We start from the raw sequence: 26,128 nt of genomic DNA, 5'->3' as shown, positions 1-26,128 counted from the left end.
TAGTCTTGTCTGAAATGGACATATGTTAGTGAAAACTCGGGGGGGGGGGCAGAGGAGGGGAGGGCAAGGTGGGGTCTGGAAGCAGTTCCCAAGGTACCAAGACTGAAGAGAACAGAACATAATCTCCATATATGCGGACTTCTCATGGCCAAGGGCCTTCAGATTACTTTTAATGGTTAGTTATAAAATGTTACTGGGGGAAGAACTGATAATCCTCTTCTTCTCCAATGACAGCAGAATCACCAGGGATCCTCACAAGGCATAATTCAGAACTGATGATGGAGTTATTAAGAAATTAAAATTATTATTTCTTGACTTAAAATAGTAATGAAGTTATATATGAATAAATATATGTACACACACACACACACACACACACACACACACACACACACAAATGAATACATGCACAATTATCAGCAGGAAGAGATTAACATGCACTCTGACTTCCCTCCTGGTATGGGAAGTAAAACAAAGGCTAGCTTCCCAAAGGAAAACTCCTACATAGCATTAGCAAAGATGTTTCCCCCCAAATTAGATAAAAGTTAGATAAAAGAGGTATGCTACATTGGAATAACTCAAGAATTGGGTAAGCTTGCCTAATTAAAAAAACAAATTTTAATCAAACATACTCAATTCAAGTCAAACCTCTCTACAACATCCCAATATCCTCCCAAAATATCTAACAGGGCTGATGCAATATTCTGATTTGTTTTACTGGTAATCTAAATTCTTAGATGCAAGAAATTATATCAATGATTCCTTTGAAATAATCTTTTGTTCTTACTGTAACAAGTTCTTGGAACTAAAGGTTTCAGTTACTTATTAACTTTTTGTTGTGAAGCCAGCCAATCTGATTTTGAATTCAAATATAGGTCTACAGATCTGAACAGGTCTGTGGTAATTTATTCACAGTCCTACAGGCTAGTTGGGACTTTTTCTTATAAAAGGAAAAAAAGGGCCTGGTTAATACTCTTATTTGAATAAACTTAACAGTATAGGGTCATTTGTTATGAAAATATATACAAGAAATGTTGCATCTATCAATCTGATGCTGCTTTTTAGGTTAGTCTATCATTAAAAATGGACCAAGCTTACACCATTCTTGGGTACAATTTGAAAACATTTAGAAGCCTAAATAGGAAGGAAAAAAAGAGAGAAAGAAAAGAAAGACTAGACTGATGAGGTGTAAAAAAAAAAAGTATCCAAACAAAACCATAAATTTCTCCCTTAATGTCCTCTGTTGAATGTTATTTGCATAAGGATGCCATGATAACTATGGAGTCTTACTATCTGCAGATTTACTCACATGTCAATATTCTGAGTCAATATTAGGAAATGATCCAAATCAATTTCACTATACTGGATATAGGGAGTAAAAATACACTGTGATTTTTATAAAAAATAATCCCTTGTACACACATGATTCTAATGTCATTTCTCCCTTTAAAATACTATCTTGAAAATTCCAAAAATATACATATATATGCTATTTGAATGACCAAAGCAGAAGCATATGTAGTACACACTTATACCTGTTTATATTAATATTTAATAGTCACCTGAAGTACCACTTAGCTAACAGAACAGAAGTTGTGAACTGAGGTGAAGTTGGGAGAAATTAGTTCATAGTGTAGACCTGCAAGGGCTAAGAGCATCAAAGCCGCAGCCCTACAGCAAAGATCCCCATTTCTCAAGATAAAAATGTGAACAGTCACATTTTAACATCAAGAATGGAAATAAGAATTAACAAGTCAATACCAGATGCACAAATCACCTGAAGAAGAGAGTTAAGTACCTGCTTCTGAAAGGAAGATGAAATTGACCCTTTTATAAAAAGGGGACATCTAAGTTTCGTCTGTTAAGAGCAACAGGCTCAATTTCGTGACTTTTAAAAATTTGGATGATTTAATAATACATATCACTGTGCTAAAATAACTTTCCTGAAGCATCTTTAGTCCACTGATTCACATGGGGAGTTGCTACACACTGGGGAAGATTCAAGTTTGTTCAGGATTTTTGAGGGTATAGTATTTTCTATGGTCTGTATCAGACATAAAGTCATTATTATTATTTTTTTTTTGTATGGCAAATTTGCTCCACAGTCCACTCAAATAGACATGATCCTTACTCCTGACAAACTGACCTAATTCCAGATATACTACTGCCTTTTATTATGCAATTATGACTTTAAGTGTTCAGATCCAACCCCCAGGATGGATGGAGTTTACCCAAATCCTCAATTTTCCTTCTTCCTCCCTCAGGGGGAAAAACAAATTTGTACTTCTGTGGGTTTGACAACTGAGTCTCTTTCAATTCAGTTAATATGGTAACTTTGTCTTTCTTTAGAAGAGACCAAAGGTCACTAACTTTGCAAGAAAGCATTTCTTCCTCCTGCACCTGGTTTTAACTCAAGTAATGTTTTCTTTCCTTTTTCCTCCTCACCACAGTGCTTGGGACGAGAGAATGTAAACATCGACAGAACAGCAGCCCTATGACCACATGAGTACTTTCCCATCAGGTAGATTCCATCAGCCAGCTGAGTGTCTCATCTCCTTTGCTTGTTGGGAAGTCACTGAGACCTTTGCTTGTTGGGAAGTCACTGAGATTTCCGTGGTAATTTAGTGTCCCCTTTACTTTGGCCTCCATCTAAGAAAAGAGATGTTTAATTGGTATGGGAAAGCATGGTATTAAAAATAGATTTAAGAAGGCAAAAAGAATAATTAACTTTCAATTTTTATATGGATTACATTGCTAAAGAGATAACCTTTAACATCTAACATGCTATATATAGCATTATAGAGGTTGAGAAAACATTAAGGAGATAAAAACTCAACAAGAATGATTCCCTTATCTCAAATGCCTGTGGTTTAATAGGTTTTCAGCATCCTATAAATACTATTTCAACAAGTATTTATTACTAGAGGCCCAGTGCAAGGATTCGTGCACATTGAAAGGAAATTAATTAGAAAGAGGCTGGCGGGGCTGGACTGGGTGAGATGGCCAGACACACCCTGGATCCAACCTCCCGCAGTCCCTCCCCAGCTGGCCGCACCTGGGGCAGTGCCGGGGTTCGAAGGGCATCTGCAGAGTGAGCGGGGTCCCTCCAGCAGGTGGGGTCTCTCGGCCTGGCCAGCAGGGATCAGGGCAAAACCGGCTCTCCGACATCCCCCAAGGGGTCCTGGCTTGCAAGAGGGCGGTTCTTGGGTGACGCACGCTAGAACTGAGCTCCTTCCTCTCTGGTTCTGGGTGCGTCACCCAAGAACCGCAGCTGCCAAGTCACCACAGCTCTTGTGTTGAGTGTCTGCCCCCCGGTGGTCATTGTGTGACACAGCTACCGGTCAGATAGTCAAATGGTTGGGCAGTCACTTAGGCTTATCTACACTAATAAAAGAGAAACATGCAAATTGACCGTACTCCGCTACGCCCACCAGCCACACCCACCAGCCAATCAGGAGCAAGTATGTAAATTAACCCAACCAACATGGCTGCAGACACAGAGAGAGTAGGAGGCTTGGGTTTCCCTGGCAATTTAGGAAGCCAAGCTTTCTGCACACCCTGGCCAGCCCTGGCCTCCACTCCAGGCTACAAAGTTTCAATTATAGAAGATAAATAATTCCCAACAAAAATGGCTGCAGCCACAGAGCGAGCAGGAGGCTTGGGTTTCCCGGGCGATGGAGGAAGCGAAGTTTCCTGGCCTACCCTGGCCTCCGCTCAAGGCTACAAGGTTTCAATTATAGAAGATAAATAAATCCCAGATACCAGGGCCTCTCCTTGGGTCACCAAGGGGCGTGGCCGGCCCGAAAAACACCACAGGCCCCTCGCCCAGGCCACCCCATGCCCCAAGGGAACCCCCGCCTTGATCCAGGACACCCTTCAGGGCAAACCAGCCGGCCTCCACCCGTGCACCAGGCCTCTATCCTATCTAATAAAAGAGTAATATGCAAATTGACCATCATTCCAACACACAAGATGGCTGCCCCTATGTGAACACAAGATGGCTGCCCCCATGTGGACACAAGATGGCCACCACAAGATGGCCAGCAGGGGAGGGCAGTTGGGAGGGACCAGGTTTGCAAGGGAGGGCAGTTAGGGGTGACCAGGCTGGCAGAGGAGGGAAGTTGGGGGCAACTGGGCCTGCAGGGAAGGGTAGTTGCAGGGGGATCCAGGCCTGCAGGGGAGAGCAGTTGGGGGGAACCGGGCCTGCAGGGGAGAGCAGTTGGGGGTGACCAGGCCTGTAGGGGAGGGCAGTTAGGGGCAATCAGGCTGGCAGGGGAGCAGTTAGGCATCAATCAGGCTGGTAGGGGAATGGTTAGGGGGTGATCAGGCTGGCAGGCAGAAGCAGTTAGGGGCAATCAGGAAGGCAGGCAGGTGAGCAGTTTGGAGCCAGCAGTCCTGGATTGTGAGAGGGATGTTCCAGATTGGAGAGGGTGCAGGCTGGGCTGAGGGACACACACCCCTGTGTACGAATTTCATGTACCAGGCATCTAGTGTGTGTGTGTGTGTGTGTGTGTGTGTGTATACACACACACACACACACACACACACACACCTCACAGACAATATGCTGAATGTTGTGAGGATTATAAAGGATCATAAAACATAATCCCCACCTTCAAGGGACATACCACATAGATTCATTTAGAAGACAAAGTCATTTTCATTCTTTTGCAAGTAAAGTTAAATTTCTTGCCATGACATACCATTTGATAATTCACAATTATTTATGTAAATGATGGGGCACATTGGTAGTGAAAAATCCAGCTGAGTCTTTTTTTTGGCCTTAACCTGTGAAAGTTTAACTGACTGGAAAGTCTGCTACTAGGAACAAGGGTTTCTAGTTCTACATATGGTTATTTAACTTTTACTAGGAAAATTTAAACTAGGTAAGAGTTGGACCCAGTGACTTTGAAAGCCAAAAAAATATAGAAGGGAGTATCTAACAGGTCACTGCCTTAACAAGGAATAAGACACCTCCCCACCCCCACCCGATAGGATTAACAGAAAAAGACAGGGAGGTGTGGTAGAAATACACAGGTGAAAAGAATAAAATATTGTACTACAATAACAACTTTAAGGCTGGAGGAGAGCACAAAAGTCATATTGCTAGGTCCACTCATGTGATATCTAAATTACTCTGGTAAAACACAAACCAAAAAAATGCCTCTACTAAAGAAAAGATGTATCAACAAAATATGATGATTATTTCAAAAGCTGTATAAACAGAATACTATTAAAATAAGTTTGGTGACAACATCTAAGGAACTGGCTTTTTCATTGATAATGAGATATTATATACTTGCATTTGTAGAGAAAAATTATTTAACTGCAGGCATAATTAAATTTATAAAATGGCAAGGTGGAATTTTGCTCAAAGCAGCTTTGGCTAATTAGCAAAATAAAATACTCATATTAAGTGGACTCTTGAGAGTCTTTAGAGCAAGACCTTCCCCCAGGGCCAAACCTGGCCACCACCTCTTTTTTGTTTGTTTGTTTGTTTTTTATACCTCTTTTTATAAATAAAGTTGTTTTGGAACTCAGCCATACTCATATTAGATATTGTCTATGGCTATTTTCACTACACTATGGGGTTGAGTATTTGTGATAGAGACTAAATGGCCTGCAAAGCCTAAATATTTATTATTTAGGCCTTTATAGAAAAAAAGCTTACTGATCTCTGTCTTTAAAGTAAGAGAATTGACATTAATGAACTGAACTCTTACTATGTATAAGGCACTATGCTAGAAACCTTAAATAAATTATTTTCATTAAATTCTCATAAGAAGCCTATTAAAAACATCTTCTTGTCCCCAGTTTACAAGCAAGAGAAAGTGATGGTCAACCGAGTTAAGAAACTTGCTCTGAGTGGCAGTCTTGCGATTCAAAAATCGAAGCCTAATTCTCAAATTCGGTGTTTTATACTTTTAAATGTCTTTAAAATAAAAAAATTGTAAACTTTCCTTTCTCCCTCTGGAAGAGTGGTGCTGCTCAGACAACAAGAAAGTTCATATAAAAGCTGGATTACTGGGGTCATGTTGAACCATGAGGTTCCTGTTTGTCTCATTCCTTACAGGTTCATGCCAGTCTGTCCATGAAAAAACAGCTCTAAACTGAACTCATTATACCAGCAACTGCTTTAGTCACAGGGCAACTTTCCTTAAGCATTAAAACCTAGTTCAGGAAGATCAGGATTGCTGAATCTGTGTCTATTTTGTGTCCCCTATTTGTACAACAGTGATTTTATATTCATTCTTACCATGTAGGTCTGTTACAGGATTCATTACAACTTGTTGCTTTGAAATTGCTACATAGCTTTCATTTCTACGTGGTGACCAACTGTACACTTGTTCAAAGATAATATAAAATGCAGTGGCCAAAAAGAACAGTGAAGCCCCAGTCAACTTCAAAGTTAAGAGGGCAGATGAGCAATTATTTCTGCTCAAAAGATCCTCAAAATGGCCTTCCGAATACTATCAGCAGTCAACTGCTAGAGGCTGATGTGTATGTCCAGTGTCTACTACCTAATTTTAGAAAGATATAGCTGTGCTGCAAGGATATAATGCATAGAGTTTAGATGATATTAATTTAAGGACTGCAAAGTTTAATGGTTAAGAGCTGTCTGTGGAGTCAGACTTCCTAGATCTGTATCTCAGGTCGAACACCTTAGTGTATCATCTAGGGCAAGCTGCTTATCTCTGATTCAGTTTCCTCATCTATAAAATGGAGATTGTTATCTCATTCACAGGCTTGTTGTAAAGATTAAATTAGCTAATACATGTAAGTGGTCACAAGATTATCTGGCACTTGGTAAACTTCCCATAAATATAAACTATTTTAATTACTGGATATGACTTTTGCACATTGCCTTATGAACCCTCTTCTTTGTCATCACTTCCATATAACACTTTCAAAACCACTCTCTTCACATGTAACAAGAGATTTCATTTTACTTATTTCCTTTCTCTTAAAAGGAGTTTGTTGCTAATGAGGATTCAGTCATATGAAAGTCTGTTTTTTTCAACCTTTGTCATTTCATTCACGTTTTCAGAAAAAAATGTCCAGTCCAATCTATATAGCTATATAAACAACAAAGAGATGAAGAAAGAGGTGGCTTTCTTACCATTAAATGTTTGCTGTAAATGTGTAGGCAGAGGTGAGTGGGAAAGTGTTGCTGCATGCTGAGCTCCTGGCTGTAAACCCTTTAGTAAATCTGAGAGGAAAACAGACTTGTCAGTGATCTTCTTAAATCTGGTTGAGCCCTCTGAGAGCAAAAATGAAAATAGTTTAATTTATCTAATGTAAGCACAGCCCTGACTTCAAAGGCCTTCTTAAATTAGAGTACATACATGTTAAAAAACTTACATATATAAATGTACTGTGAATGCAAACACTCAGCAAATCTGACGTCCTCTTATTATAAATTTCATTTAGAAATGTGGTATAGTGGTTCATTTAAAAATTATAAATAAAATCTCAGAGTCCAGTAATTTGATTATACATAGATAAAATACAATGCATTTCTTTTTTAAAAAATTCTATAATCTAAACAAGTCCAACTGGTATAATGAGTATAATTTTGTTTCCTATTCTGTCAAACTAGGTAGCCAAGTAAACAAAGGGCCCCACTTACTCTGAGTTAAGCTATGGTGGAGAGCGGCTGAGGTAGATCCCGAGGTGGTTGTCACTCCAGCTGTGTCCGTTCCAAAGCCAAGTAGCTCCAAGGGAAACTGGAAGGGCATGGTCACTGGAACAAGGCCACCCAGCATCCCAAAAGGAGTCACATTTTGATTTGTTACAGACAAAGGTGATGTCATGAGAGTCAGAGGTGAGGCATTAGCCAATAATGACGCTCCTGCTGTAGACTGCAGAAACCAGGGGTCAAAATACATAAGAAATCAAATCTTTAACCTGAATTGATTTATTTAATATCCTCATGGGCACAAGACTATGTTTTACATTTGCTCTAACAGAAACCTTGATATAGCAATGAAGACGGAGGTGAACAATATAATTCAAAGAGCTACCAATAGTGGTTTTGTAAATAATCCTATACTCAACTCTTCATCACATTTAGACTCTTCCTTATTTTATTGCCTATATGAACACCCATTCACCCTCTCAATCCATTCACTTCTAACCTTAGATTCCCCTGGATCTGAACCAATTTCAATGTGGTCTCTGAAATTGCTTGGTCCCTTGCTATTTGTCTTATACTCTTTCCTGGCACAGTCCCTGTAGTTGCTGCTACAGACTATTATTACTCTCTCAGAGCCCCTAACTCTGTGTCCTTTACTTTCATCCTAACACCTTGAAGAGATGAGACCACCTGGGATGTTCTTCCTCATCAGCCTCACCTGCCTCTTCTCCAAAAGCTATAACCTATGAACTGGCCTATTCCATGAATCCCATCAATGTAGAACTTCCTGGTACAAATAATCTAGTATTCGCACTTTTTCCATGTTTCCTCTGCCTTCTCATATACAGAGAATTCTTATCTCTTTTTTTTAAAAAAATATTTTTATTGATTTTTAGAGAGAGAAGAAGGGAGAGGGATAGAAATAGAAACATTGATGAGAGAGGAACATCATCAATCAGTTGCCTCCTGCACGGCCCCTACTGGGAATTGAGCCCGTAACTGAGGTACGTGCCCTTGACCGGAATCGAACCTGGGACCCTTCAGTTCAAAGGCTGACACTCCATCCACTGAGCCAAACCGGCCAGGACTCATCTCTTTTTACAACCACCTATTCCTGGCTCTTCCTCAACTCTAGAAACCACCTGACTTATTTATATTCCTTTTATCCTCAAACTTACTGAATGACAGCCTCCTCTTTCCACATTATCTAGTCTCTCCTTACCCCCTGTAAGTTCGTTTCCATCTCTACCACTTTTCTGAGTTTAAACTCCTTAAGGTAAAGGTAAATTAGAGGGTGTTTTGACACTCCCCTATCTGTTTCTTTGTTTTTTTTAAAAAATATATTTTTATTGATTTCAGAAAGGAAGGGAGAGGGAGAGATAGAAACATCAATGATGAGAGAAAATCATTGATCAGCTGTCTCCTCCATGCCCTCTATTGGATGGAGATCCTGCAACCAGGGCATGTGCCCTGACTAGGAATTGAACCGTAATCTCCTGGTTCATAGGTTGACATTCAACCACTGAGCAACACCAGCCGGGGCCCTACCTGGGTTTTAATGCTGTTTATGAATAAAAACACTGAAATAAAAAATATGCTAAATATGCTAACACTGATGAATTTTCATTGAGCAATTACTTAAATATACTTCATTAAGCTAATTTAATTCTTTGAACAATTTTATATACAGAAATTAAATAACTTTTCCCATTTTGACTTATTTCTTTTCTATGTGAATTTATTAACAAAGATTATAATAAGCTTTTTTCAGTATTATATATTATCTATTATAGTTTCTGCAACTGTTAAGTTTTCTTTTGTAGCCTTATTTTACTAACTCTAAATTTTCCTGACCAAATATTTTATATGTTAGCCACTGTCAGGCTTATTTTATGTGTTGATTATTCAACCAGTAAACATTATTCATTAATAAAGGCTGAATCAATTTACTTAGTTAATATATGAGAATAATATAGGTGATCTTCCCATCCATCTATGCCACATTACATAGTACTAGTATATACTTAGTGGTCCATGCTACTGCTGCACATGAATTGCAGAACAACCTCAAGAAGCTTCCCATTCTGTTTTGTCCATTCTCTCCAATAACCTTCCCTCCCATTATCTCCTTTAATTTTAATCTCTCAAATTTATATCCACACTCCTGACCTCTCATCTCAATTTCAATCCTGTATATCTACAAGTTCAATGAAGAATCTAACTTGGATATCTAACACTCACCTACCTGGCATGTCCACAACTAAACATATCATCACCAGCTATGTTAACTGCTATCGTCAACAGTCTGGTTCTTACCTGCCACTTAGGCTTGACACCTTAGTTTTCAGGCATTAAAAGTAAAGGACAAGGTGAGCTCGTGGGCAACATACACATTCTTTCTTTGTTTCCACAACTTCCTCCAACACTCAAGTATAAGTCTTTATCACTTTCTGCTTGGAATTAACTATCTTTTTTATTTTCCAATCTTTCTCTCTATTGTGCCAATCGTGATATAAAAAATGGGCACATTAAGGAAAGAATTACTAAGTTAAAACTAATAATAAGGGAAGCAATTTAGATAGAAAGGATCCTGCATCAATTTGAGAATTAACAACAGTTCTTCTTTTTAGTCATAATTCTATTGTAGTCTCAGGATAATATGAGGCATATTCTTCAAGGCAGTGCACCCTAAACAGAGCCCCCTAGTGAGAAACAGTAAACAACTGCTGCTAATAAAGAAAACTATTTTTCTGGAGGAGGCTAACTGAAGCATTAAAATCTATGGAAACGCCCTGTCCAGTGTGGCTCAATTGCTTAGAGCGTCATCCCACACACCGAAAGGTCTCAGGTTTGATTCCTTGTCAGGGCACATACCTGGATTGGGGTGTGTACTCAAGGCAACCGATCCATCTCTCTCTCTCAAAAAAACAAAACCCCCAATAAACATAGATGGAAAATGTAAATTAAGGCAATTTCCAAAGTTAAATAATTGAGTATTAGCAATAAAAAATGGTTTCATGCCATAAGTGCCTAACATTTTTGTATGGTCAGCATTTCTGTATCTAATTTTGTTCATAAAACTAAAATGAAATATCAGATTATCTATGTTACATGGGTATAAATTTCTCTCTCCTAAAACATGGAGACCTTTCAAAGTGAGGCATCCCACCAGTGGTATCATTCAGAAGCACACAGGAGAAGCTGTCAACCTGAAGTAGGCAAACAGCTCAGGATAATGCCCCATAATCAAAAATACTTTGTATGATCTCCACATTTCATTCCCAGGGGAACATATGAAGAGAACCTTGCTCTCTCTTCCTGTGGTTAGCATTACTTTTTTTTTTAACCACGTTTTATATTTTGGTAAGTGCATCCACCCCTCCCACCCCATTCCCTACAACATCGAGTGATCTTTAGAAATATTAGACCATACCACGGCCCTCCCTGTAAAAGACCCTCTGATAGCTTCCCAATGCACACAGAATAAATTCCAAAGTCTTTATCATGGCCTACAAGGTGCTTCATCACATGGTATTGCTGAACTCTAACCTCATCACCTACCCATCCCTTCCTAGTCTCGCCATGCAGGTCTACACGTCTTCTACAGGTCTACAGGCCTGTTCTTTTCTGTCTTCACACCCACCACCCACTTTGCCTGGATTGTTTGTTCCCTCTTATTTCCAAAGGCTGAATCCTGCTCATTCAATTCTCAACTTAAATGCTGCCTCCTCAAAGAGGCCTTCCCCAACTCCCTAATCTATGTTAGCAACAATCACACTTTATCATATTAATCCATTTTATTTTTTCATAACACTTCACATATTTTTAAAATTTGTGTTTTATTTTCCTACCTAAAATACTCTATATGCTCCATAAAGAGAAGGGGGTTTGAATATGAATGTTCACCCTATTTCTCCAGCACCTAGAACAGTGCCTGGCACATATTAAACACTTAGTAAGCATTTGCTTAACAAAGCAATTATTTTCAGAATTCTCAAGTGGCAAAGACAGGATTCATAGAAAATCAATAAGTTGAAGGGCAAGAAAGAAGAGGAACACGTTGAGAGGAAAATTATTCAATAAAAAGCAGGTAGCGGTAATAATCTGAACCCAGAAAGATTTTAACTTCTGTTAAACTCAAGACCTGTCACTTTCACTCTGCAAATGAGTAGACAGCTGATGATGTATTTCAGACAGGAGTTACATACTTTGCAGCACAGATAGGAAATCTGTTTTTAGTGTTGGGAGTATTTGAGAGACAGGATCTAGAGGCCACAAGTAGCTGATAAGATTTCAGTGAGATGCTATATTAAAAAAAAACAAACAAAAAACCCTTAGGTCACCAAAAGTTAGAAACAACCTTATTTAATTATTGACCTTTTCTTCAGTAAAACCAGTAAGAAGTGAACAAAAAGGATCGGATATGAAGGCAGGAACACTAAGGTCTCCAAATCATAAAGTCATTTTGGAGAGGAAGAAAACCAGGAAGGAGTACATTTTAGAAACACAAATTTTGTCATGTATGTTCATGCTGAGAAACTAACTGATAAATAACTGGTATACCAAGTATCTGTGTTCTTTTAGCATAAATGATTACAAGAAGGATTCCTGGAAAATAAAATAAAACTGCTAGATTCTAGAGATGACAAAGGATAAAGATTTAATGTTAAATTCAGAGAAAACAAAACAAGTGGAAAAAAATTTTTTAACTCCAAGGAAAAACCCAAAATATTATAATAAGAAAGCAAATGAAACCATCGTGTGCGATATTTAGCTCAAAAGAGACAATATTTTACATAGTCATGGATTTTACCAAAAGTTGTCATTTTACTCTTTCAGGAGAATGGGAAAAATATAAGGGAGCTAAGAACTTCATTTATCATAATGAGAAGTCAAAGACAACACTAAAAAAATAAATTAAGAGTCTTCCATTCATTCTTATTTAAAATCCCAGAGAAAAAGGGAAGAGAGTTAAAAGTAGTAAGCAGGAGGATATGAAGTAGGGAAGTGCCATTTCTATTATAATCCTCTCAAATATTCCTTTGATCAAATTAAAGATTTGAAAAAGTCAGCATTTTAATAAAGGTAATAGGAACAGGAATGTGGACTAACTTGCAGATTTAAGTTATAACTTAGATTTTAACATACAATCCCTAATCTGTTTGTTTTTAGTGTTACTTTCATATTTCTGATTAAAAGTAAAATTATATAGATAAAATATCAATAAATCCTAGTTTCTAATTAATAAAATATCAGTTAACTGAATTTTGTTCTCTATTAGAATTCTGGAATCAATTCATTTCTAAGCCTACAGTAATGGCAGTGACGATTTTGGTTTTAAGTGTACATTGAATACCAATGCTTAGCTTGTATTGAATAGCAGAGAACCTCTACGAATACCAAGGGGAAAATTTTTTCATTACATGTTCATATTCCACATAATCAGGACGCAGTATAAAGTTAGAGCATTTTGTTAAGAGAACAGAATTCCATAAATCAATAAAAGTCATGTTTTCAAAGAATATTTAAGAACCTAAAAACACATCATAAAATGTTATATTTTTAAAAAGCTTATTATGAAACAGAATATTATGTAATACACACTTTCTTAAAAAAGTCTAAAAAAGTACCAGGAAAATATACACAGTGATGGAATAATGGATGATTTTTATTTTCTTTTTTGAATTTGCCTACAGTGAGCATGTATTTCTTTTCAGTGTGGGGATGATGTATTAAACAAACTAACTCAGTAATGTGAAAGTCTCAGAATACGAAGTGGGATATAGATGGAAACAATAACAGAGAAGATGATATGGAAGGCAGAGAGATGAAATACATGAGTAATAAAGAGTTCTCAAAAATTCTAGACCAAATGGGTCAGAAATAATTATCACATGTAATCAAATGAAATAATCTTGAGCTGAAAAAAAAGAAAAAACCAGGTTTGAAATTGAAGACTTTCCATGTTCTAGGCACAGAATTATTGAAAACAAGATAAACCAAGCCAAAGTCTGTAAACACTTGAATTTCAACAAGAGAGAGAAAATCTCACTAGCATTTAGGCAGAGAAAACACATCACTGATAAGACACCCTCATACTCCTCTATAATCCTAAATACAAAGGGTCAGTGGAACAGTATTTACAAAATTTGAAGTGAGACAATTAGTGACCCAAGAAATCCATAATTATTCAACTGTGAGAGCACAAAAATGACCAGATATGTAAGAGCTAAGGTAAAATAGCTTTCATTTTAGCCTTTTTGAAAATATTCTTTGAGTGAGGTACTCCTATTAACTCAGAGCTAATAGGGAAGCTTTGGTATAAAAGGATTACTGATACTAATTTGACAGAGAATTATAAATGAATAACTGCAAAATAAAATTTTTATTCAAAAAGACAGGTTAAAGGAAAAAATAACATGCATGTATAAATTTGATTAAATAAGACAGTTGGCAGGAGAAAGGGGACTATAATGGAGAACAAAGGAGACAAGTGAAGGTATGTTAAATTCCTAAGTTACTACTTTGTTTTGGACTTTAATAAGGTAGTTTTAAATATGCATTTTAGTTATGTCTTTCGACATTTTTGAAAGTGAGCATGTATTACTTGAATGAAAAATAAATAAATCCACGTTCCAACAAAAATCTCACCCCCAAGTATCCCCATCACTGTGATGTCAACATTAGGAACATTCCTTGGCAATAAACTACTGGCTATTTGGCTATTACAAACAACCTATATATTATAATAAGGAAAGGTTATACACTAATACATTTTATCCCATGAATGTATATAACATACATACCTGCACACTGGCTGTTACCACTGAAGACCCTGAGGCAGAGGATGGTCTATGTGGAGTAGACAACGGTTTAGTAGCACCCTGTGTTCCACCTCCTGTTCCCCCAGATAGACTAGTCCTATTAGCTCCGCTTGAGTTAAGGTTGCTACCTCTGCTGGCAGGTGCATTCACTGCAATTCCACTCAAGCTATTCTTCCCAACAGTTCCAGTGGATGATGAGTTTGGTAGCTTTGATGAGGCCTGAAGATTTTTTGTAGACGAAAGGCCTGAAGTGCGATTAGAGGGCAATAAATTTAAGGTGGGAGACTGTCTGCTGATGTTTATTCCACTGGGTTGTTTATGGACTGGGTTGTTACTGCTGGAGTGGCTACTCTGGGCTACTAGTGCACTTGGACTGGAAGAACTTGAGGATACAGTAGGCTTGGGAGTTGGGTTGGATTTAGAAATAAGTTTAGTTGATACTGAAGGCTTAGCTGACAGAGAGGGCTTGGGTGAGGCAGAAGGCTTAGGTGAGGGCAAAGGTTTAGGGGATGTGGCAGGTTTGGGAGATGCGGCAAGTTTTGGGGATGCAGCCATTGAGAAGGGAGATTTGAAACCCTGCGTGGAGATTTGTGACACCATAGCCTTAGCTAAGTAGTTACTGGAGGTAGTGGTGCTAGGTACTGTCCTAGAAACCAGGGAGTGGGACCCTTGAGAACCATTTCCAGGTGAGGGAGTAGGTAAGGGAAGGCGGTACATAAGTGACTTATCTGAAGTCTTAACAAGTGGGGATGAACAGGAAAGCTGGGGATTATTACTTAATTTCACCACTGGGTTGCTCTGTGATTTACTAATGGTTGCTTGCAGTGGAGACACATAATTTTGTTGGACAGCTGAATGCTGGTGCACCTTTGTTACTTGCGTTAACGAAGAAGCATCTTGGGCCTCTGATGTTCCCAGAGCATGAGAGGAGGCAGCAACTTGGGCTTGGGAAGAAGAGGAGACGTGGGTCTGTGAAGAGGAAGAAGCATGAATCTGGCTTGACCTCTGTAGTCCTTGTTGAAGTAGCCTGGCTGGCAAAGGTTCTAAGGAAACTTTAGGGTTCTGAATTGAAGAACCAGCAATAAGGCCTGAAGAGATGCCAGTATGAGCTAAATCCTGGGGTTTCTTTGGTACTGGCCCTGTGTGACCAGCAATAAGACTAGATGAATGTGCAGTCTGAGCAGAATCTAGTTTTTTGGGAGTAGCCAGTGGCAGCTTACTCATTATACTTGCTAATTTTTCTTCTCTCAGTCCTGGACGAGGTTTTGCAGTTGGCATGCTTATCCTTGAGCCAGCTGGAGGGCCCTTGTTCCCATTGTTGATAACAGCTAAAGCTTCAGAAACAAGATCCAGTGCAGGTGGGTGGAAAGAAAGGTCTTCATCTAGTGAGTCATCAAGGCAGATCGTCTCCTGGGCTGGAGTAGAGCTAGAGCTGGTGGAGGCCATGGCAGATGTGACAGAACTTGAAGGACCACCAATTGAAGCCACCAAGGATGCAGGAGTTTTCTGGTCCTTTTTTGGACTACACTCCTAGTATAAACAGCATTGTATTAGAAAAAAATACAATGATTAATAAAAAGTTACAAGTATTGGTTTTTAAAAGACTAAGAAGTTCTCATGATTACTAAAATTCTACTGGAACTCTTCTTTAGAGACTGTAAAAACCAATTTTTTTTAAAGCATAGAGTGGATGTGGGAGGCAGCCAATCGATGCATCTCTGTGACATCCATGTCTCTCTTTTTCTTCCTCTCCCCTCTCATCCCCTCCCCTCCACTCGCTCTCTAAAATCAAGGGGAAAATATCCTCTCTCCTTGGGTGGTGATTAAAAAGAACAAAAACAAACCCAGGCCCAAGGTCTTACCTTATATATTGATTTATAGGACCACAGCACTTACCTTAACCATAGTGGGAAAGAATGGAGAGGAAGGGTCTTTACCATCACCTTCTAAGGTACTACAGTAAACAAGCTGTTAAGAATGCTGTTGCACTCTAAAGTCCTGAGCAATTTTTCTAAGTTTCTGTTCTAAAAGCCCTGACTGAAAACCTTACTGCCTCTCAGAAGTCTGCATGGTAACTGCATTAAGATCAAAACTGTCTGCTAGCATGAATGGCTAATGCAGATGTGACATGTTCACTTTGGCTGCCATGTAATTACACCATTAGTAAAAAATTCCATTATAATAAAAAGTACAAAAACTGTGGTTAGGGGAGTGTATCAGAATAATATTGGAGTGTTACCAGTATAAATTGCTGGTGTTTTTAAAAAATATATATTTGTATTGATTTCAGAGAGGAAGGGAGGAGAGAGAGATAGAAACATCAATGATGAGAGAGAATCACTGACTGGCTGCTTCCTGCACGCCCCTCACTGGGGATGGAGCCCTCAACCTGGGCATGAGCCCTTGACCATAATTGAACCCGGGATCCTTCAGTCCCCAGGTGACGCTCTAGCCACTGAGCCAAACCGGCTAGGACTAAAATTGCTGTTTTAAGTAACCTTATTAATTAATATTTTTTCTTTATGAAATTAACAAATCAGGCCCTGGTCAGTGTGGCTCAGTTGGTTGGAGCTTCGTCACATATACTGAAAGGTCCCGGGTTCAATCCCAGTCAGGGTATATACCTAGGTTGCTAGTTTGGTTAAGGTTGGAGCGCGTACAAGAGGCAACCAATCGCTGTTATCTCTCTCAGACTGGTAAATATATCCTTGGGTGAGGATTTAAAAAAACCCAAAAAACAAACAAAACAAATCAGGCCCCGGGCGGGTAGCTCATTGGTTAGAGCGTCATCCTGATATGTTGAGTTTTCGGGTTCAATACCCAATCAGGCCACATACAAGCAGCAATCAATAAGTTGGTAAGTGGAATGGCAAATCAATGTTTCTCTCTTTCTCTCCATTCTCTCTCTCCAAAATCAATAAATAAAGTTAAAAAACAATAACAAATCCATAGTACTGTGGAGATTTACATCGGCAGAAAAACTGTTCAGGACGTATACTTGAGTAAAAAAAGCAGGTTATCCCACTGAAACAAAACGTTAACTCAATCTGGATAAATGAATGGTTGGAAAGATAGATGGAAGGAGGTGAGGTAGGGGCAAAGATCCAGAAAAAGGGAGGGCACCTGTGAACCAGAAAGTTAAAAGTTTTTTTTCTCTATGAGTGAGCAGAAATTTCTACTTTTCTCCTTACTTTTCCCTATTGTTTGCATGTTCTACTGTAAGCATGTCCTTATATTACCTCTCTAACTAAAATAGATATCTGAGGGATGGCAGGATGGGGAAAAAAGTCAGCAATACAGTTTTCCATTTTGGAAAAAGGAAAAAGTAATTTAATCACAAACAAAACAGGTAACTTCCCTATAGTATCCTAACACTTCCATTATTAGAGTTCTGATAAATTAATCACATCTAAACAGATGTATCAAAATTTAAAAAACTCTCAATGAAGGGTATTAGTTGTTTAAAAATAAGGTGTGAAAATAAAGCACGAACTCAACAGCTTTAATAAAATATTGTCTCAATATTATTTAGAAGACAAAGTAGTTTGGTTACTAAAAAAAAAGAACAGTGCTGCTCTGTATTCAAAGAGCCTCTAAAATTAAAGAAGGCACACAGCTGGTGTGGCTCTCTTACATTGATGTTTCTTTCTCTCTCCCTTCCTCCCTTCCTAAAATCAATGAAAACAAACAAACAAACAAACAAACAAACAAACAAAAACTTTTTACACATAGCTGGTGAGAAGGCCAAATCTGTCCAGAGTGGCTCTACCCCACCTTTAACAACAAAAAAAGCCCTGCCTAGTATGGCTCAGTTGCTTGAGCACTGTCCCATGGACCAAAAGGTCACTGGTTTAATTCCTGGTCAGGGCCCATACCCAGGTTATGGGATAAATCCCTAGTCAGGGTGCATGCTGGAGGCAGTCAATCAATGTTTCTCTCTCACATCAATGTTTCTGTCTCTCTCCCCCTCTAAAATAAATAAAAACCTATCTAAAAAATAAACAAATCAATTAATTAATTAAATTAAAAAGAATGCATTTCAACAGTCATCATTATGACTAATATAAGACTTAATTCAGAACTTACCTTTACTTTGGGTTTAGGTGCAGGAATCACCTTCTTCTTTGCTCTAACACAAAAATTTAAAAAGGAGAGCATTCATTAGCAGTTAGGTCACTCATTAGGAAAGTATAACATAATCTTGTAATTACATGGGTAAATAATTTCTTCTGCTATTTGGAAAACTCCTTGAAGGAAGGAACTATATGTAAGCGCTCAATTCATATGTGAATAGACAGCAACATTTCCCCCAATTTTGATGAACAACCAAAATATGAAATGTAGGATGATAAAGTTCTTTTAAAAATTAAATGTGAATATTCACAATAAAATAACTCAAAATAGGCTAATGAAGTTGCCTAAGGCTTCTCACTTCAAAGAACTGGTAAAAAATTATAATTATTTATAGGAAAACAGCTTTGAAAAACTTCCAACTCAAATTAAATCATGCTAAGAAATTGTAAATGAGATATATAAAAACAAAACAAAGCCCTCGCCCAATAGCTCAGTTGGTTAGAATGTTAACCCAATATGCCAAGGTTTCTGGTTCAATCCCTATCAGGGCACATACAAAAGTAAACCAATGAATGCATGAATATGTGGAACAACAAATCAATGTCTGTCTCTCTGTCTCTACACCCCCTTCTCTATGTTTCTAAAATTAAAATAGCAATCAGTCAGTCAATAAAACATTAAAACAAAACACAAAATCCTCAGGATTTTAAAGGGAAAAAAGTTTTGCCCAGCTGGTGTTGCTCAGTGGCTGCATGTCTAACTATGAACCAGAAGGTCACATTTTGATTCACAGCCAGGGAACATGCCTGGGTTGCAGGCTCTATCCCCAGTATGGAGCATGCAGGAGGCAGCTGACCAATGGTTCTCTCTTATCATTAATGTTTCTCTCTCTCTCCCTTCATCCCTGATATATATATATACACACACTAGAGGCCCGGTGCACGAAATTCATGCACGGGGTGGGATGGGGGTGTCCCTGAGCCCAGCCTGCACCCTCTCCAATCTGGGACCCCTTGAGGGATGTCCGACTGCCCGTTTAGGCCCAATCCCAATGCCCGGTGGGATCGGGCCTAAAAGGGCAGTCGGACATCCCTCTCACAAGCGGGATTGCTGGCTCCCAACTGATCGCCTGCCTGCCTTCCTGATTGCCCCTAACCGCTTCTGCCTGCCAGCCTGATCATCCCCTAACCACTCCCCTGCCAGCCTGATTGATGTCTAACTGCTCCCATGCCAGCCTGTTTGCCCCCAACTTCCCTCCTCCGCCGGCCTGGTCTCCCGTAACTGCCCTAGCCTACAGGCTTGATCACTTCCAACTGCCCTCCCCTGCTGGCCTGATTGCCCACAACTGCCCTCCCTTGCAGGTCTGGTCCCTCCCAACTGCACTCCCCTGCTGGGCATCTTGTGTCCACATGGGGGCAGGATCTTTGACCACATGTGGGCAGCCATCTTTTGTGTTGGAGTGATGGTCAATCTGCATATTACTCTTTTATTAGACAGAATAGAGGCCTGGTGCATGGGTGAGGGTCAGCTGGTTTGCTCTGAAGGGTGTCCTGGATCAGGGTGGGGGTTCCCTTGGGGTGTGGGGCAGCCTTGGCGAGGGGCCTGTGGTGGTTTGCAGGCTGGCCATGCCTCCCAGCGACCCAAGTGGAGGTCCTGGTATATCGGATTTATTTATCTTCTACAATTGAAACTTTGTAGCCTGGAGCGGAGCCAAGCCTTCTGCTCGCTCCGTGGCGGCTACCATTTCTGTTGGGATTTATTTATCTTCTATAATTGAAACTTTGTACCCTTAAGCGGAGGCCAAAGCAGGCCAGGGCTGCAGAAGCTTGGCTTCCTCCATCACCGGGGGCAACCCTAGCCTCCTGCTCTCTCCAGCTCCCTGGATGCCGCCATGTTTGTTGGGATTTACTTATCTTCTATAATTGAAACTTTATAGCCTTAAGCGGAGATCTGGGCCGGACAGGGTGTGCGGAAAGCCTGGCTTCCTCCATCACCGGGGAAACTCAAGCCTCCCTCCTACTCTCTCCGTGGCTGCAGCCATCTTGGTTGGGTTGATTTGCATTCTCGCTCCTGATTGGCTCGTGGACGTGGCTTGTGGATGTAGCGGAGTGATGGTTAATTTGCATATTACTCTTTTATTAGATAGGCTATATATTTGTATTTTTTGCAAAAATTTGTCTTTGAATTTTTTTCCCAATTACAGTTGACATACAGGATTTCTTTCATGTTTTTTAATTTTTTAAAAATATTTTTTATTGATTTTTACAGAGAGGAATAGAGAGTTAGAAACATTGATCAACTGCCTCCTGCACACCCTCCATTGGGGATGTGCCCGCAACCAAGGTACATGCCCTTGACTGGAATTGAACCTGGGACCCTTCAGTCCGCAGGCCAACGCTCTATCCACTGAGCCAAACCATTAGGGCCATTTTAAAAAATGTTTTAAAAAATTATTTTTTAACATAAATACTCAAATAAAAATGTTGAAACAACCAAAAAAAATGCAAGAAAAAATACCATGGAAACTTTGGAAGCCAGTGTGAAAAAGTTTGAAGATTAAAACACTCGTAAGTTCCATAATAGGAGAAAGTACTCAAATATTTGTTGACTAATTGAAGGGTTGACAAGCTAAAATACCTCACATTGTTTGAATATTTGTATTTCACTAAGCATTGTATGAATATCTGTATTTCACTTAATTGAATTAGATTAACAAATATCTTAATTAAAACTGCCAATCTACAGCTTTATTAAGACAATAGTAATTTTTAAAGTGTGTGTGTTTTTTTAAAGTTTTTTTTAATAAAGAGCACTTGAGCAAAAGATTTCCAGGCTCACCTATCCCATAGATTCCTACTTTCTGGTACAAAACAAAACAGAAAATTAGTCATATCTATCTCCCCACCGTAGGATAACTAAACCACTTGCAACAAAGTACACCTATAATATACTAGAAGCATGTTACACAAAGATTCAGGCCTTCCTTCCCCTGGCTGCCAGCACCAGTTTTCCTCCGGCACCCGGGACCCAGGCCTTTGCTGCGGCCGCCGCCTTCCGCCTTCGCTCCGGCCAGAGCCGCTCCTGTAGCTTCCTCCCCCCCTCTCCTCCCCCCTTCCCATAGCAGGCATCCTGCCCCGCCCGGCCACTCCACACCTGTGTATGCAAATTAACCCACCATCTTTGTTCGGTTGATTTGCATACTCACTCCCGATTGGCTGGTGGATGTCACAGAGGCATGGTCAATTTGCATATCTCTCTTTTATTTGTGTAGATGAAACCAAGCTATTTCACATTTATACTAAAATAATAAAAGTAAGAATTGAAAACCACAACTAACTCAATACATCTCTGATGGTGTACTAAGAAAATGTCCTTCCTACCAGCGGCAAAAAAATTCCATCTATTATAACTTATACAAGGAGAGGGGGAATTTTGTAATATTACCCAGAGGATGTTACCAGGACCTCTTAGCAGAATACTGAATTAGAGTGCTCAGTAAATTCTCAGTAACTTGCTAAATTTTATTCTTTATTAACCCCTTAATACTACACTTTAAGGCTACAGGGAATTAGCCCTAAGTTGAAGGTAAAAATAAAATTCTGTTGAGTTAACCCGTATTCATTAAAAATGTAACCATGCCTTTTTTTTACTGCCTGTAAGGAGGATAAGAAAGCTTTCTTTAGTAATCACATCACTAAGGAAAAACCTGGTTTTGAACAGAGGAAGGACATGAAGAGTAGGTTAACTTTGTGGAATAAAACACTCTGCAAGGCCAGGAATTATAGGTATGTATACTGAACTGTCTTGGAAAGCACAAGGTGTAGGGTTACCTATGTAGATAGTCATTAAGAGGGGGAGAAAAAGGGCACAAAAGAACTGCAGGGCACAGACCCAGGTTACGATATGTTATGGTTCCCAAGAACAAAGGAAACCACATGAACCTTGTTGTTTACATGGCTCCTTACTACCACATCTTAGGCCAATACATGTTAACATTATGGATTCAGGTTTTGAAACTACCCTGAGAACTGTTCAGTAGATAAGTGTGTTCGAGGTCTATGTAGTCAAAGGTAAAAATGATCTTTTTAAAAGAGGCAGTGGTAACATGGAGATTGTCTAAATGTACGTTTAAGTCAGGTTTCAACTAGCATTCAATAAATGATACTTCTGTTTACTAAAGCACATGATTTGAATAAAAATAGAGTCTGAATTTACTCACGGGGCAGAAGTAAGATGATTATGCACGCTCCGACTTTCCTTAAAAAGCATTCTGGAAAATTTAAAGGACACAATTTTTTATAGTATATAAATAAGATGATAATCACTTTATCATTTTAATCATTTGATTTTCAACAAACTATTACTTGCTTATTTACCAAATAAAAGTTATCAGTAAATTCAATAATCGATCTTACACAGAGTTTTGTATTACCTCTATTTTAGATCTTTAACAGATCAACAGATGTTTTCTGTTAATTTAAGATGGAATGCTTTAAGATGACAGGTTGAGTCAGTCAAGTCTAATACTTAACTCTTTAAACTGTAAATTAGTTTTTGAGATACTACTTTATATTGAATACTTTCAACAGAACCTATGGTTATGCCTCTAAATCTTATATTCAGTCCCTTTTCTTCACAATACCCATATGAAGTTCCCCTTCCAAAGTTCAAAACCATTTTCTCCCTACTACAAAATTTAGATATGAAAAAGTAAAAGTGGTCACTTAAAAAAATCACCTTTATGTATATTCTACATCTCTATGTCCATGTGACTCATTCTTTAGTCTTTTAAGTACTTGAAGTTTGCAAAGCACAGATCATCTGAGATGATTATACAGAATTTTAAACACATTAGGTTCTTAGCAAAATGAATGTCATATATGTGTGTTTATATATGTATCATTAATAACAGCCAATAAGAAGGAAGTAAATAAGGAGAAACCAGGATGGCGGCATAGGTAAACACCTAAACTGCTGCCTCGCACAACAGTTTCAAAACTACAACTAAAAGACAAAACAGACACAATCCAGAACCACAGGAAAGCTGGCTGAGTGGAAATTCTACAACTAGAAGAAAAGAGGAAAGCACATTGAGACGCAGAGGAGCTGCAAAAGGCTGAGGTACGGAGACTCGCACGTGGAGCGGACGGGCAGCTATGTGCACGGGCAGCTGAGTGCACGGCTGGCTTTCTAAAACGGGAGGGAGAAGGAAGCTCCCGACTGAACTGAACTCCAGTCCTGGGCGAGACGCTGGGAAACCAGACTCATTGGGGGGGACTCTGGACTGTCAGGAAAAGAGAAAGCATAATGAGACTCGGGAGCTGCAGAAGGCAGAGGTCCGGAGGCGCGCGTGCAGAGAGGACTGACTGCTGAATGCACGGGCGGCTGAGTGTGCGGATGGCTTTCTAAAGTGGGAGGGAGAAGGAAGCTCTCGACTGCACTGAACGCCAGCCCCGGGCGAGTCACTGGGAAACCAGAATCATTCGGGGGGAATCTGGACTGTCAAAAAAAGAGAAAGCACACTGAGACTCGGGAGCTGCATAAGGCAGAGGTCCGGGGGCGTGTGCGTACAGAGAGTACTGACTGCTGAATGCACGGGAGCCTGAGTGCGCGGCTAGCTTTCTAAAGCAGGACGGAGATGGAAGCTCCCGAGTGCGCTGAACTCCAGTTCCGGGTAAGTTTCTGGGAATCCTGACTCATTTGGGGAGAAACTGGACTGTCTGGCAGCGGGAGAAACTCGAGGGCGGCTTTCTCTCAGAGGTGCTTGCAGTGATTACCGAGGGACACTGAGACCCAGGGGCCTCATAGGAAAGGCTGACGGGAAACAAAGGCTGTCTGCTCTGCCCTGAAACTCCACCCATCCAAGCCGAGCACAGAGGCTTTTGCAATTTTGCAAGTCTTGTCTCATAAGAGTATCTCCAGCACAGAAGTTCTCCCAGCATAGACACAGCAGATGCTCACAGCCAATTGGTCTGGAGGTCAATTCCTCGCAGTGATACCAACAATCATCAAGGCATAACTACAACAAGACTGTGCACACAGCCCACAAAGGAATGCACCAGGAGTGTCCACCTCAGGTAACTGGGGAGGCTGAGCCACTGGGCCCTATAGGACACCTAGCACACAAAGCCACTCTATTAACTCAGGGAAGCAGCAAAAATGCGGAGACAAAGAAACAGGTCACAAATGAAAGAAATGGAGGAAAGCAAATGACTGGATATAGAGTTCAAAACCACGGTAATAAGGTTTTTCAAGAATTTCCTAGAAAAGGCCGATAAATTTAGTGAGACCCTTGAGGATATGAAAAAGGACCAATTAGAAATTAAACATACACTGACTGAAATAAAAAATATTATACAGAGATCTAACAGCAGACTAGAGGACCGCAAGAACCAAGTCAGAGTTGAAATACAAATAAGCAAAAAACACTCAGCTGGAAAAGCAAAAAGAAAAAAGAGTCCAAAAATTTGAAGATAGTGTAAAGAGCCTCTGGGACAACCTCAAGCATACCCACATCCAAATTATGGGGGTGCCAGAAGAAGAGAGAGAGCAAGATACTGAAAACCTATTTGAAGAAATAATGACCGAAAACTTCCCCCACCTGGTGAAAGAAATAGACTTACAAGTCCAGGAAGTGCACAGAACCCCAAACAAAAGGAATCCAAAGAGGACCACACCAAGACACATCATCATTAAAATGCCAAGAGCAAAAGACAAAGAGAGAATATTAAAAGCAGCAAGAGAAAAACAGTTAGTTACCTACAAGGGAGCACCCATATGATTGTTAGCTGATTTCTCAACAGAAACTATGCAGGCCCGACGGGAGTGGCAAGAAATATTCAATGTGATGAATAGCAAGAACCTACAACCAAGATTACTCTACCCAGCAAAGCTATCATTCAGAATGGAAGGGCAGATAAAGAGCTTCACAGTTAAGGAAAAGCTAAAGGAGTTCATCACCAGCAAACCAGTATTATATGAAATGCTGAAAGGTATTCTTTAAGAAGAGGAAGAAGAAGAAAAAGGTAAAGATAAAAATTATGAACAACAAATACATGTCTATAAACAAGTGAATATAAAAATCAAGTGAATAAAAAATCTGATGAACAGAATAAACTGGTGAATATAATAGAATCAGGGGCATAGAAAGGGAGTGGACTGACAATTCTCGGGGGGAAAGGGGTGTGGGGGGTGCGGGAAGAGACTGGATAAAAAGCATACACCTATGGATGAGGACAGTGTGGGGGGAGGTAAGGGCAGTGGGTGGGGTGGGAACAGGGTGGAGGGGAGCTATGGGAGAAAAAAGAGGAACAATTGTAATAATCTGAACAATAAAGATTTATTAAATTTTTTTAAAAAAGGACTTAAATAAATAAAATCTAGGATGTCATATTTCTTACCTTGCCTGCATCCAGCCCTTAGGCCACAATGGTTTCACCTCTGTCTCCATAAAGGATTTAAGATAATCCTCAGCAGACTGGCTTTTATTTGGCTCTAACTCATAGCATCCCAATTTGATCTCAACAAGGTTACATAACAAAGTTCTAAACAGATTAAAAATATATATTTATATATAAATCTGAGTGAAAAGTTG

At 39.5% G+C, this 26,128-nt stretch overlaps 1 protein-coding gene across 1 annotated transcript in view; it reads right to left on the bottom strand.

The window, feature by feature from the left end:
* Nucleotides 1-597: 597 nt before the first annotated feature.
* UBN2 (ubinuclein 2) overlaps nt 598-26,128 on the bottom strand; it is a 97,496-nt gene continuing 71,965 nt past the window's right edge. Inside the window, exons 11-17 of the mRNA XM_080665259.1 lie at nt 25,935-26,078; nt 22,754-22,804; nt 18,547-18,589; nt 14,443-15,990; nt 7,631-7,862; nt 7,121-7,210; nt 598-2,649 (exon numbers count right to left, since the gene is read on the bottom strand). Of these exons, the coding sequence (XP_080521385.1) occupies nt 2,600-2,649; nt 7,121-7,210; nt 7,631-7,862; nt 14,443-15,990; nt 18,547-18,589; nt 22,754-22,804; nt 25,935-26,078 (2,158 nt within the window). The 3' untranslated portion in view covers nt 598-2,599. The remainder of the gene's footprint in view (nt 2,650-7,120; nt 7,211-7,630; nt 7,863-14,442; nt 15,991-18,546; nt 18,590-22,753; nt 22,805-25,934; nt 26,079-26,128) is intronic.

This window comes from Plecotus auritus, assembly GCF_963455305.1.
Source record: "Plecotus auritus genome assembly, chromosome: 4".
NCBI lineage: Eukaryota > Metazoa > Chordata > Mammalia > Chiroptera > Vespertilionidae > Plecotus > Plecotus auritus.
The sequence above is the reverse complement of the archived record's forward strand: the minus strand, read 5'-3'. Positions and strand labels throughout refer to the sequence as shown.